At 56.3% G+C, this 14,655-nt stretch overlaps 1 protein-coding gene across 1 annotated transcript; it reads right to left on the reverse strand.

The window, feature by feature from the left end:
* Positions 1-3,046: 3,046 nt before the first annotated feature.
* On the reverse strand, positions 3,047-11,558 carry NYAP1 (neuronal tyrosine phosphorylated phosphoinositide-3-kinase adaptor 1). Its single transcript, XM_049638857.1, is given in 9 exon segments — positions 3,047-4,089; positions 4,672-4,781; positions 4,994-5,209; positions 6,124-6,361; positions 6,363-6,716; positions 6,718-7,643; positions 8,115-8,244; positions 8,246-8,471; positions 10,027-11,558. Coding segments are annotated over 9 exon segments (2,532 nt in total). The 5' UTR covers positions 10,095-11,558; the 3' UTR covers positions 3,047-3,825.
* Positions 11,559-14,655: the final 3,097 nt, after the last annotated feature.

The raw sequence follows: 14,655 nt of genomic DNA on the forward strand, positions 1-14,655 counted from the left end.
CCCCCATCCTTAAAATACCACCTTTATCATATATATGCTAAATTCTCATGTGCATTTGGAGCTATTTCTGGATTCTATTCTGATGGGTGTGCCAGTCCTGTACCAATCTCAGTACACTGTGCTTTTATTTCCACTTTTAATATTTGGTAGGCCAGGTTCCCCTGTTACTTATGTTTCAGAATGTTCCAGTTTTTCTCATTATCATTCTGGATGAACTTTTGCATTGTTTTGTCAAGTTTCTCAACTTATCCTTTTGGAATTTAGACACTGCATTGAATTTATGGGTTTAGGGAAAACTGACATCTTTTATATTGTGGTCTTTTCACTGACAACAAGTTATTGCTCTGCTTATGCAAATATTCCTGGTTTAAGTAACTCAAAGGACTTTAGTTTTATTTATTTAAGAAAAATTTTTTAATGTTTCTTTATTTTTGAGAAAGAGAGAGTGCAAATGGGGGAGGGGCAGAGAGAGAGAGGGAGACACAGAATCTGAAGCAGGCTCCAGGCTCTGCTGTCAGCACAAAGCCTGATACGGGGCTCAAACTCGCAAACTGTGAGATCATGACCTGAGCCGAAGTCAGACGCTCAACTGACTGAGACACCCAGGCATCCCAGGACTTTAGTTTGATTGATTGATCAAATATAAGTTCTGCACATTTCTTATTAAAGCTACTCCAAGATATTTTATGATTTTGGTTGCTCTTATAAGCAGGCTGTTTACTTGCATTAATTTTCTAACTAATTATTAAAAAGGTACTGAGGGGTTCCTGGGTGTCTCAGCCAGTTGAGTGTCCAACTCTTGATTTCAGCTCAGGTTGTGGTCCCAAGGTCATGGGATTGAGCCCTGCATCAGGCTCCATGATGAGTGTAGAGACTGCTTGGGATTCTCTCTCTCTCTCTCTCTCTCTCTCTCTGTCTCTCAATCTCTCTCTCCCTCTGCCCCTCTCCCTGGCTTGCCCTCTCTCTCTCTCTGAGATTAAAAAAAAATTTTTTTTTTTAAGGTACTGGAAATCGTGACATTTCTGTCAACATGGATGGGCCTTGAGGGCATTAGTCAGACAGAAAGGCAAATACTCTATGATCTCACTTACATGTTGAATCTAAAACAGCAACAAAAAACCCAACAAAACTCACAAACATAGAGAACAGATTGGTGGTTGCCAGAGGTGGTGTTGGCCGGGTGGGCAAAATGAATGAAGATGGTAAAGAGTACAAACTTCCAGTTATAAGGTTAGTAAGTCCTGGAGTTGTAATGTACAGCATAGTGACTATAGTTAACAAGACTGCATTGTATCTTTCAAAGTTGCTAAGAGGGTTAGTCTTAAAAGTTCTCATCACAAGAAAAAAAAATTGTAACTGTGTAGTGATGGAGGTTAACTACACTTACTGTGATGATCGTTTCACAATATATATTCACAATATTCACAATATATATCTAGATCAAATCATTATGTCGGACGCCTGAAACTAATACAATGTTATACGTTGATATATGTCAATTTAGGAAATAAATAAAAATGTAAAAAGCTATTGCCTGTTCATATTTTCTTCTTAACGCTTATCTTCATCCACACTCTCCTGTATAAAACTCAGTCTCAGCCCTGAGTATTATTTCTATATTGATGACTCCTACTATCTACAGTTTTCTCATCTCTCCCAAACTATTGTCATTTCTTCTCTAAGTCAGTGTTTCCCAAATTCCAAAATTTCTCATACCCTGTCATAATTTGCCATATTCTGTATATCATACCTGTACCATTATTTAACATTCTTCTTTAAACCAACTCATTAGAAATAAATTTAGCCTCATCTTGTGCAACAATACCCATGAAATAACAAATACTTTCATGTGCCTGGTTATAATTTCTCTAATAGGAATGAAAATAAATAGAAAACTGTTAAAGCTTTTTAAAAAAAAATGTTCTTCTTGGGGTGTCTGGCTGACTCAGTCGGTAGAGCATGTGACTCTTGATCTTGGGGTTGTGAGTTCAAGGCCCACGTTGGGTGTAGAGATTACTTAAAAATAAAATCTTTTTTTTTTTTAAAGAAAAAAAAATGTTCATCTTCAGATTGCTTAAAAACATCTCTTGTGCCATCCACCACACTGTTCTAGCTGGTAACAAACCTTTCAGCCTGGATATTAACCATTGCTTCCAATCCAAAATTCTTCCCTCAAAGGAATCTTGCTTTGCTCTGTCAAGGTGCTCATTACCCAATCATAGGAGCTCCAAACTTGGGCTTCAAGGATCCCCCCTTTGGCTCCTTCATTCCCCAGCAGGGGCTGTTCTTTCAGCTGCATCTTACAAACTGTCCCTTGCCCTCCATTCTCCCAGACACTTTTTATCCTCTCCCGTGATTGCTTCTTGAGGCTGAGCATCTTGCTTTGATGCCCATCTCTCCAAACCATCTTCATCATGGTTGACTCATTGCCCGTTGCATTATTTACACACATTGCCTGCCCCACCTCCATCTCCTACTCTTCTGCAGATAATCATACTGTGACCTTGGGACGGTCCCTCCTCCCCCTGCTCATCCAGACCTTACCTGTCCTTTTAGGCTCACTTTCCAGGAAGCCTTAGATTACTCCAGCCACTCCCAGCCCCCTTACTGCTGTAGCACTGTCCGGTGTTGTCCCAGGTGTCTCCTCCCCCTTAGTAGACTAGAAGCTGCTTGAGGGCAGGCTTCAGTCTGAATATTCCTTCTGTATGAGTGTATTGCCAAACACATATCAGATGCTGGCTCAGTAAATGCTTGCTGAATCACAGCATGGTGGCATTCCCAAAGACTTACCTCAAACTCCACCTCTCCCTGTTACTTGCCACAGCCACTCACCCCTCCCTGCACCACCTCCAACTCCCACCAACCATGGGGCAAGAGGGAAAAGATACAGGTGTAAGAAAAGCGGAGCACACTGAAATAGAAGAAGCCAGTTCTAGGATCGTTAGTCTTTTAATATATTATTCTGAAAAGAAAGGAATTAAAAAAAAGTTCCTGACATCTCTTCTGATTTTTTAAAATTTAAATAAATACCCTACCCACCCCCCACCCGCTAAAATGCCCCTCCTTCCCCATCATCCCGCCCATCCCTGGTGCTAGACCCTCACCCCAGAGCTAAATAAGATGCCTGTTTCACAGCAGGCCACACTCACTACCAAATTCTGGCCATTGGTAAGTACTGTAATGAGTCTGCGGCCCTCAGCTCACCGGGGTCCCTCCCTCCCTTCTCTCACTGGGCTCCCCACTCCAGACTGATCCCCAGCTTGGGGGTGGGCGCGGATGGTGGGGCCTTCAGGCATTGGGGAGAGCGCCAACTTGGTTCCCTTTAATTGCCCACCATTGTCTGCTCCCTGCCCAGGAGTAGGTCAGAAGGGCCCAGAACTGCCCTCCCAACTAAAATAAATAATGAAATAAATACCCCCTCCCCACTCCCGGCTCTTATAAAAGAGCCCCTCTACCTCACACTCTAGCCCCGTCCTTCACTTGACCCGCCCTCCTTCCTCCCTTCCCTTCCCTCCTCCCCCACGCTGACTTCTGGCTTGGCCTTTGCCCTCTCAGGAGGAGGAGTCTACCTCGCCCGGCTGGGAGAGCAGCGGAGGCCCTCACTTCCAACCTCAAACAAACCCTCCTCCCCCAAATCTCAGGGGGCGCGGCTGGCGCCCCAAGCCCGGTGGGCCTGGCGCACTCCCCGTCTCCGGGGGTTAGGGTGGAAGGCAGGGGTTCTCCCTGGCTTTCTCTCACCTGGTCCTTCAAGTGTCCCTCTTTCAAGGCAAGTCTCTGGCACCCCCGCCCCGCTCCCCAGTCCGGTGCCCCGGCCTCCCGGCCTCCTCAGATGGCAGTGTCCCAGAGGACCGTGTGCTGCCGGCGGCAGGGTGGGGTGCCGGACTTGCGGGGCTCGGGCCCCCGCCGCCAGCTGGGGAGGATGGGCATGCTCTCCTGCTTGCAGAGGCCTCGGTCGGGGCGGTGGCGGGCCTTGATCTCCTTGCACACGCAGCGCTTGCGCTCTATCACCTCCAGCAGCTTGCCATCGCGCTCACGGGCAGGCTGAGGCGGTAGGGGCAGCGGCAGCGGCAGCGGCAGCGCGGGGTGGGTCTGTGCCCCTTCCTCCCGCCGCCGGCCCGCGACGAGGGGAGAAAGGAATGAGGGGGGGGTCAAGGACCTCGGAGTGACCAGGTCCTGTCCCCCACTGCAAAGACCGATGCCTTTCCCCAGAAACAAGTTCATGTCATGCCCCCCAAGGCCTCTGTCCTCTCCCCTCTAGCTGGGGGTGGGGAGTGGGTGACAGGAACCCAGCCCTTGCACCCTTGGCCTCACAGGGTACCTACCGGCCAGGCTGGGCCTGTCTCACCCTGAGGAATGAGCACCTTTAACAAACTGCAAAATGCATTTTTTGAGTTGGTCCCGCCCCATCCCACCCCAAGGAGACACCTTTTCCTAAATGCACTGAGGGACACTGCAGGCCAGTGGTGGCCCTGCCAGGCTGTCCATCTGATTAATACAGGCTCTTCCCAGGATCACTGCCTCCCCCCCCCCCCCCCCACTCTCCTCTGAACCCCTATTAGACTGTGCCAGCCCCAGGCTGACCTCCTACTTTTCTTTCCATACCCAGGCTTGCTTCTCTACCTGCTCCTTCACAAATAAAAGAAAACCCAACTCCGTCCTCCTCCTCCTCACCTGGCTTGGGGCATCCCTAGGCTGGCTGCAGGGCCGGGGTGTGTGGAGCGCGGCCTGCCGGACTCCAGAGGTGGAGGCGGAGCGCCCCAGGCGGTAGCCTCCCGTGAAGTCTGAGGTGGGAAATGAGAAGTGAGGAGGGGTCGGGGCCTCCAGGTTCCCTTCCCGAAGTTCCCAGAGGGCAGCCCCTTCTAGGCTGCCCAGGACTCAGCAGAGGAGGAAAGGGAATTGACATGTGGTGGTAAAATGGAGGGCCCGGGGCATGGACCCAGAGAGATTTCCCCCATCCGGCCCCATCTGTGTCCGGGTGTGGGAAGGGTGTCACCTCCATTGCGGTGGCAGGCAGGAAACGTCTGGCAGGGTATGGGCAGCGCCGTGCGGCTCCCTCCTCGGTCCCCTCCGTGGTGGATCCTGGCCAGCAGGCCCTCTGCCCCCTGACTCCTCACCGGGATCCCTGATGCCATAGGGCCCCTGTCCTCACGCTCCACCTTGCCTGGACCCTCGGCACTGCCGTTCCAGGCCCGGGCACCATCCTCGAGCTCTGCTGGGATGACAAGGGGAGCTCAGTGCCTACACATGAGAAGGGTCTTGCTGTCCCCCCAGCAACACACACCATGGCATGCAGGGACCAGAAGTAACTGCCCCTTTGGAAGTCACAGCTGGGAAGGCAGGGACGCTACCTCACACTGCCCAAACACACACACACACACACACACACACACACACACGAGGGACCCCATTACTGCCACTTTCCTTTCCACCCACTGGTACCATCCCTGGGCTGAGAATCAGATATTTGCTCTTGTCAAACCCTTTTCTGTGGTCAAAGGGGACTCCCCTGGCCCAGCTTTAGCCCCAGAGCCCCTCCTGGCCTGATAGGGCCAGAATGACCACCATCTGAAACAGAGACCAGGAGCCCTGGTCTTCCCCAGGAGGGGGAGATCCCAAATCCTGAGCCAGGAAGTGGGAAGGGGGAGGTTGTTGGGGGAAGGGCTGCAAGTGAACTAAGCTCAGCTTGGAGAGGAGGCCTGGCAGAGCATTGCGTTGCCAGGCAACGGTAGGGGCCTCCCTCTCCTCTCCCTCCTGTCTGGATGGGTTGCCATGGCAACAGCTGGGAGGCAGCTGTGTTTAGCCCTTCGTGTGCGCGCACACTCACAAACACACACCCCTGCAGCCTAGCAAAGGGAAGGGCAGGGAGTAGAGCAGGACCGGGCAGGAGGCTACTCTTGGGGCCAGATTCCAGCCCCTTCCCATTGCAGATCTTCCTTGCCCCTCCAGTGCACATGTGGGGACCCCCTCCCCTCAGTCTCTTGCATGCCCTTATTCTCTGGTCTCCTTGAAAACTTCCCACTTCAGGACAATGGGTTGTGGCTTCCAAATAACCCTTCCAACACTTCCCTGAAATCATCACGGGCATCCCAGTCCCCCACCCCCAAATTCCTACCCCTCACTCACTGTCCAGCTCTTTTGCCTTCCTCCCTCCATACAGGACCTTCCTCTGTAGAGCCCAGCCTGCCCCAAATGTCGTGGCGCCCATCTCCTCTTCTTCCTCCTCTGGTGTCCCTGCACTGGCGATGACATGGGCGCAGGAGATGCTGGCAAAGGCACCCCCATCGGTCCCTTGCTCCTGAAGCTGGATCTTGACCATGGGGGATGGGGCCCCCATTCCACAGCCCTTATTCAGCACCCCCCCCAGCCTTGAGGCTCTCATAGGCAGGGGGTCTCTTGAGCCCAGCTGCTGCAGCTGGGTAGGTCCAGAGGGGAGTCAGGGGGCCTGCGGTTGGGTCCGGAAGGCTGTGCGGGGAGGCCAGGCAGCCACGATGGTGGAGGACCCCAGCTGCTGCGCCCATGGCCCCGCTGTGGGGGCTGGACTTCCCAGGCACTGGGGGCCTCGAGCTGGTGCACAGCATCCCATGGAGGACTGAGATCTCCTTCTCCGTCTTTGGCTCCCCAGCACCCAGGGGCGGACCAGCTGGCAGGACGGAGTGCGTGGTCACCTTGACCGCCGAGTACACCATGGTGTAAGACACAGCCTTGTCCTTGGGGGGGGCCAGGGAGCAAGGCGGCTGGGGCAGGAGGGGCTGCCGGCGCCCCTGCCGCCTTGGGGCAGATCATGCTGTGGGAGTTGGGGAGCTCCCGCTCCCCCCGGGGCTGGCCAGAGCCCTGGGGTGGCAACGGTGTTGAGTGGCTCCGGGCCCGGCCTGAGGGTCCCAGCAGCAGCAGGTTGGCAGCAGGAGGCGGAGGTGGCGGGGGAGGCGTCTCCCGCTCCCGGGCAGGCACTTGGGGAGCTGGGGTGGAGCCCGCTGGCTCCTTCGAGTGGCAGAGGACCGGTAGCCTTGAGACCCCATCGCCAGGGGTTCGGGAAGCAGGCTTGGCTTGGGGGAAGGCCAGGAGCGGAGGACGGTGTTGGAGGAGGTTGGGGAAGGGTGGGGGGATGTCACAAGGAGTGGTCTTGGTAGGTGTCCCATCCCTCCGGCTTGGGAGGGCTGAAGCTGGCCGGCGGTGGGTGTGGGGCTGCAGGGCCTGAGGCTGGTGTGGCGAGGAGGTTGCGGTCAATGGAGGGGCCCCATTGGCCCGGCCTTCCCCTGCCTCCTCGGGCAGTGGGTACTTCATCTCCTCGTATATAGCCTCGCTCTCCTCCGAGTCCGAGTCGGCACCAGCTGGAGGGGTCGGGCCTCTACCCCCGAGAGGGGGCCCAGTCAGGCCCCCTCCACTTCGCCCTCCTCCCCTGAAGACATCCCCCACCATCTCAATGTACACGGGCTCCTCTTCCTGGGCACCCACCTCAGGGTCCCCAGCTACGCAGGACCCCCTACTGAGGCGCTGAAGGGGCAGATTCCCCCCTCGAGGAGAGGGAGCTGAGGGGCAGGACTCATCAAAGGAGACAGAGAGCTGAGTGTTGGGGCTTCGCCTGGGCTTCTGCGGAGGAACCTTCCGGCTGGACTCTCGGCCCTCTGGGGTTGGCTTCTGTGAGCCTGGGCAGAATGGGAAAGAGAAAAATAAACTGGGCTCTTATTGGGGGAAGGAGATGGGCAGACCCCCTCTCATCTCTTACCCCATCTGCAAGGACATATCTGCCTCTTTATTTCCCCCACGTTCCTCAACTGAAAGCACATAGGTTCCTTTGCTACCAGCCAGCTCTATCATCCTTCCAATGAACTCCCTGGAATCTGCAGCTCCCACCCTAAATTCTGTTCCACCTTCACGTGTCCCTTCCAGGCCACCCCCTCCCCAGGAATGGGCTTTTCAGGGAGCTTCCCCTACCCTTGAATGGTTCATCTCAGGCCCTTCCAAAAAGAAACAACCCTCCCCCCACTCCCTCTGAGAATGGAACCTTCCATTCCCTTGGTTCTTCCCTGAATGGACCCTCCCCTGTAGGCCTCTCTTGGCCTGGAATGGATCCTCCCAGCTCACCCAGCTCCCGGGAAGGGTTGGGGGTATCTCACCTGCTTTCTTGCCTGGGGGCATGTCTGCCCCCGACCCTGCCATGCTGAGCTTGGTGCTAGGATGTCTCCGGGGCTTGGCAGGGGGTCTTCGGGCACTGCTGTCCTCTGTGAGACCCCCACCTCCCCCCCCCAGGCCCAGCCCCAACACTGTCCATGCTGCCCACTGAATGGCAAGAGAGTGAGCGTGGGGCCATGGCGCTGCGGCAGGGGTGGGGGGTGTGCTCCTGGGAGGCTGGCATTGTCATGAAGCCCATCCTGAGGGAGCGGCGCAGCGAGGCGATGTCCCGCACACGGACCCCAGGCCCTGGGCCGGCCCCGGGCCCTGCGGAGCCTGCAGGGGCCACCTCCTTACTGGAGCTGGAGAGAGAAAGATGGAACAAAGGTTGGGCCTCAGGCCTGGGCCTCCCCCTCCTCTACCCTAAGAGGGGTGTGCAACCCTGTGGCCTCCAAGGAGGAGGAGGAGGAGGAGGAGGAGGAGCCTCGAGGAGAAGGAAGAGGAGGAAGGGGCCTGGGGTGGGGATGGGAGGCTGCCCAAAGGTCTAGGGCACTAAACTAGAAACGTCAGGCAGAATCCCTAGGCTTTAAAAAAGACAAGGAGATTGGGGAGGAGAGGCGAGCAGGGATGAGAGAAGGGATGAGTATGTGTGCAGAGGAGTATCGCTGGAGCTGTGTGATCCCAGCCTGGGCATATCTGGCACACGGCACTCGTGTGGACGGCTTCATGCACAGGTAGAGAGATGCACACGCAGGCAGCACAGCCCTGTCTGGCACATACACCTGCCATCACGGCCCTGCTCCTCCCAGGCTCACGCTGGCCCACACCTGGTCTCTGGCCTCCCGTCACGTCCGGCTACCACGGCCTGTGCTCCCACACCACACCGCGCCTCCATTCCCAGATGAGGGCCGTACAGCCGCATCAGCCTCCTCCTGCTGATCCTTTTCCTCCCTTCCCCTCTCTCTTCCTCTCTCTCGGTGCTGTCCTTTCTGTCAACCTCCCAGGCTCACCTCCATTCCCTTTCACTGTCCCTGAGCTTCTGTGTGAGTGAAGGGAGGGGCGGCTGGCAGGGAAAAGGGGAGAGCCACTGTGGGGTGGGCTCTCATTAAGGCCCTGTCTACTAACCCTTCATTAGGGAGAGATCGCTGTAGTCATAGCTCTGATTAATCTAATTAACAAAAAGAATTAAACTCCACAGTTTCAAGGAGGGAGAAGGGAGCAGGGAGGTGGCTCTGACTCAGGCTCCAAGAGGCTGTGCAGTCAATGGGAATGAAGAGAGAGGGGAGCGAGAGCGGAGAGGCCAGGATCCAGGTCCCTGGGAGGGCAAGGAGAGAGGGCAAGCAGGGAGAGGTCCCCAGCCCTGGCTCTTCTGCAGGAACCAGCCTTCACGTCTCCTACCACACACACACACACACACACACACACACACACACAAAACCCTGTCGCTTGGCCCCCTCATCTCCCCCAGCAGAGGAGGCTGGGAGGGAGGCAAATGGATCTTCTCTGGTGCCCCTCAAATGACTCAGTCCCTGGACCATGAGGGTAGCAGGGTCTGCCCCTACCAAGGTCAGGTGATAGGGGCGCCTGGAGCCAGCCCCACATAGACAGAAAGGAGACTACAGGCCAGAGGTGAGTCAGGAAGGGGTGACTCGGGCCTCCAGGGGTGGGGAAGAGCCAACAGGGTGCTCCTGAGCCAGAAGCCCCCCATGAGGCCAGGATGAGGGCTGGAGCCAGGAGCCAGGAGCAGGGTGGGGAGAGGGTGTATGCAATGCCAGCAATTCTGTACTGAGCATAGACTCTAAGATCAGACTCATGACGAGGCTGTTGGAGCCAGGAAGGGCAGAGGGATGTGGTCCAGCCACCGGGGAAGCAGAGGTGTGGGACAGCCCAGAGGGCAATCTGGGTCCGCAGCCTTACCTCCTCTTGGCCTCCTCCTCCTTGTGCTGCCTCCACTCCAGCTTGGTTTTTCGGTAGAGGAGGTTCATGTCGTGGGGCAGGAGGTGGGGGCTGGGGGGCCCTGCTCAGCGCCACCAGGCCCGGGGGGGCGGCCCTCCCTGGGTCCCGGATCCACTTGGTGGAGATGAGAAGGAAAAAAAGGAAGATGTGGGGTGGGTGGGGGCCAGGAATGAATGAGAGAGAGAGAGAGAGAGAGAGAGAGAGAGAAGCGGAGATGTGACTTGGGTCCTCAGAGAGTGGAAAACAGATGGAAGCACAGAAAACCCAACACTGCCTCTAGGACCCGTAGACAGACAGACATAGGAGGACATGTGTACACAGAGTCACACACCCTGACAAAGATGTCCAGAGCCACAAACACACATTCTGGAGAGATCAGCTCGACACAGATTCCCATCCTGTAAATACATCCTGATCTACCACACAGGCCCCACAAATGCACAGCAACCCCACAGCCACACAAACACACATTCAGACACACAAACCACCAGGCCACAGAACCCATATCTACAAACAGAGGACCAGACACATAGATCGGCATGGGTAAACACAACCTAGCATCAGGCAGACACACACAGACATAAACACCCCCGACACACCCACAGCACACAGAGACCTCCAGACACACACAGATCGGCTACACAGAACTGGACATACCTACAGACAAGGAGTTATACTGGGGCCTATTTGCGTACATCGCACCCCACAGGGGAAGGGGGGACAGTCTGAATCCCCACCCTGTCTTGGGCCCCGAGGCAGGGGGTGTCATGAGGGCAGGGTGGGGATGCTGGGGAAGGGGTGGGGGCACTCCAAGTTGGGTATCTACAATACTCCCAAACATCTATTTCCATTCCCTGCGGGCAGGTTCCCCCTTCCGGTCCTCTGCCTGGGCCCGGGCCTCGGTCCACCCCTATTCCTGCAACACTGGCCCCTCGGTGACCGTCTCCACCTCTCTCCATGATGGCCCAAATCACCTTCTTCCTCCTCCAGGATCTGGGAGGCTCCCGGCTTCCCTCTTCCAGTCCCTGCCCTCAATCCCACCCGCGGGGTCTCTAGTCTGGCCCCACAGCTACCTTCTGAGCTGCGGCCTCCATACCTGCTTTGGTTTCCCTCCCCCCAAACACACTCTCCTTTTCACCGTCGGCCTCACCTCTCCTCCTAGGCGCCCCTCCTCACTGCCGTCCTCTCCCTTCCCTGTTTGTTCCAAACCTGGCGGCTTCATTCCCCTCTCCATCCAAGGGCCCCAGGTTCCCGGGCACCCCTCCCCTTCCCCTTGTCCTGCTACCCTGGGTTTCTCCGTCTCTCGCCCCGCCAATCCTCACTACTCCCTGTCCCCCCATCAAACCTCCCCGCACCAAGGCTCCCCAATTTCCACATCACCGTACCTGGCCTGCCGGGCGCCGGCCCCCCCCATGCCGGGCTCCGCCCGGAGCAGGAGGAGGGAGGAGGAGAGACAGAGAGAGACCGGGGGGGAGCCGAGCTGGGCCCTGCCGCAGAGACAGCCCCGCCTCCGGGTCCGCCCCCAGACCCGCCCCCGGCCCCAAACCCACCCTTCCACACCCTCCAAGGACGGAGTGGGAGCGGCCGCGCCGCGCTGCGCCGCCAGGCTGGGGTGGGAGGCACGGGGGACGCCGAGCCCGCGGAGGCTGCGGGGGGGGGGGGACTCGGAGAAAGGGCGCGGGGCGCGGGGGACCTGGCGCCGACCCGCCCCCGCTTTGAGGCGTCCTCTCTTCGTCGCCCCTCTGCCCCTGCACGGCCGGGCGGTGTTTGGTTCGGTGTCCAAAGCCCCGGCGGAGCAAAGTGGGGCGCAGCGCGTAGCGGCGCCCCCCCGGTGGCAGCCCGGGTCCTGCACCCCCGCGCGTACCCCGTGCGCGCTCGGCGCTTCCCGGGTGCGCACCCCGCGTCGGGCCGGGGCGAGGCTGCGGCTGCGGGGCCCTGAGTGCAGTGGGGTGACGAGGCCGGCAGGGGGTGCCGCTTTCCAGGCCGAGGGGCTCGGAGAGTAGCGAGCCCGACCCTCCGAGTCTCTGCCCAGCAGGGGGCGGGCTCCCTTGGCTGCACCCCATCTTCCTGCCGTCCCCCCCCCCCACCCCAGGTGCGGGGAGGGCACCGGAGCTGACTCGCCTATCCCTGAAGACTCCCGGGCGCCCGGACCTCGTTTCACCGCCTGAGCTCAAAGGCTTACTCCAGTCCGCCCCCGGAGCCCAAATCATCCTTCCCCAGTAACTTTTGACTCGGCAGCGGCGCCCGCCAGGTCCTGGGTGCCCCAGGGGTCGACCTTTGACTGGGACCACCGTAGCAACGGTCCGGGTGCGGACGAGGCGGCCGTTCAGGGTAGCGAGCTCGCGCCCACTTCCTCAGTCCCCCATCATATTTCTCTTCAGCTCGGAGGAATGCTCCCTCGGAAATCCCTTTGCCAACACATTAGCTGCAAGAAGACCTGGGTTCTACCCCTAAGTGGCTGAAAAAGGGACCCCCGAAAGATATCCACCCCTAATTTCCGGAACGTGTGCACGTTACCTTATATGGCAGATCTTTGCAGATGTGCTGTGTGGCTTTGGGCAAATCACACAACCTCTCTGAAAGATGCCTCATCTCATATTTACCTCCATAAAGTTGTTGGGGCAGCAAAAGAATTAATACAGGGAGCTTTGTAAGTCGTAAAATACATTAAAGGGCTATTATTGCCCCCCCCCCAAAAGGTAACCCATTAAAATACATAACAGCCCTTTCACATTTACACCTTAGTGTGAATGAATTTTTATGTATTCATGCAATAAACACTTGGCGCCGGGACCAGCAATGTCCCAGGGCCTGTAGACGCGGAGGAGTCCAAGTTGAGGCTGAGTGTCTGAGTTGGTAGGACGGGGAGCGTCCAAAGATAAATTTTGAATAGTTTGTAGCGAGTCAGCGCTGAAGGAAGGAGGATCTGGGGGCGGAGCAGCAGGGCGGTGTTCTGAATATTGCCAAAGGGGAGAGAGTTGAGGAGTGGGGGGTTTGTGTGGGCGGCTGCTTCCTGGACCTCAGGACTTGGGAGGACCTGGGACCTGGCTGTGGTAGCTATTGTTACCATGGAGGGATAGAGGCAGAGTGCAGATGCATTTTAATAAAGAAATACAGAATAAATATATAAACGTGGAGGCAGGAGGCATTATTTTTTTTCCCTAACCCTGAAGAGTGGTTAAAAATTTCCATGAGCTAAAGCTGAAGAAGAAGGGGATGTGTCAGCCAGTCCTAGTCTCCATGCCATCAAATACTAGCTCCCAGGCCTAGGGCAGATAACCGAATGCCTAGGAGCCCCAGTTACCTCCGCAGAAACACTGGAGCTAAACCCTGCAGCTCAGCCCAGGACTGTTTTGAAAATCCATGAGATAACTATGTAAAGCCGACCAATATGAGGAATTTTTAATGTGCTCAAGAATAGTTCTATTTGACCAAAATGATTCAGAATCCATTTCCTAATGAGCCCAAGAGTGAAGGCAGTTGTGGCCTTTAGACACTGCTTTTGCTCAGATGGTTGATTGAGGGTGCCAAAAAAGAGAAAATGGCGGTTGGGGGGGGTGGTATTTTTTCACACCGAGCACTCAGTAAACCCTTCAAGCCTGTGTGAGGATTCTCCATGGCAAAGGAGGGAGGGGATGGGAGAGGTGGGGTGCTTTAGGTCCCCTGGGTTTGTCTTCAGGTGCATCTGTGTGGGTGGCTGTGTGTGCATACGCACACATGTATATGTGACCACGGTTGGAGAGAAAGTGCAAGTCCAAGTGGGCACCTTTCTGAGCACATCTTTGTTTCTCCACGTGAGGGCCAGACAAGGGCACACCTGAGTGTGCAGAATGTCCCAGCTGCACCACCGACAGCCTTTCTGAACCTCCAGGGTCTCAATATCCACATCCAAAAAGAGGAATACTACGCTGCTTGGGGTTTGGTTCAAATACTCCAGCACAATGCAACAAAAGATATTGGGAGTATAGATGAGCAAAGGTTGGTTGTGAGTTGATCATTGTGGAAATTGCATGATGGGTACCTGGGACTTTATCACATTCTCTCTACTTGGGGGCATGTTTGCAGATTGTCATAATAATCCACTTTTTAAAATAAGGACAGAGAAGGGTAACGGGACCTTCCTCATACCGTTACTGTAGAAACCAGTAAAGATACATTAACAGCTGCAGCAGCACCCAAACACTGACTGGGTGCTCATGGGGTGGCACCCAGTAGAGTCCCGGGTAAATTCCTTCCCACTCTTCTGTGGATCGGTAGGCCAATGGCAGCAAGTGCCTACAAGTAGGGGAATCCCTGGCCTACCCGCAAGCTCCTCCCCTTTCTCTCCGCCCTCCACAGCCCCTCCCTCCGAGGAAGCGCTGGGCTACGGCCCAGCAGGTGTGGGGTTAAGCCGGTTCTGGGGGCCCCGGGAGCAGCAGCCGCCGCCGCCGCAGCAGCAGCAGCAACTCCACCAGCAGCGGTGCTGGCAGGCCTGGCCCCGGGCCAGCTGGCCAGGAGCCCCAGAAGGCAGTGAGGGCGGAGGAAGGGGAGGAAGAGGGGAAGGAGGAGGAGGAGGAGGAGGAGGAGGAGGAGGAGGAGGAGGAGGAGGAG

The sequence above is a fragment of the Panthera uncia genome, chromosome E3 (assembly GCF_023721935.1).
Source record: "Panthera uncia isolate 11264 chromosome E3, Puncia_PCG_1.0, whole genome shotgun sequence".
Taxonomy (NCBI): domain Eukaryota; kingdom Metazoa; phylum Chordata; class Mammalia; order Carnivora; family Felidae; genus Panthera; species Panthera uncia.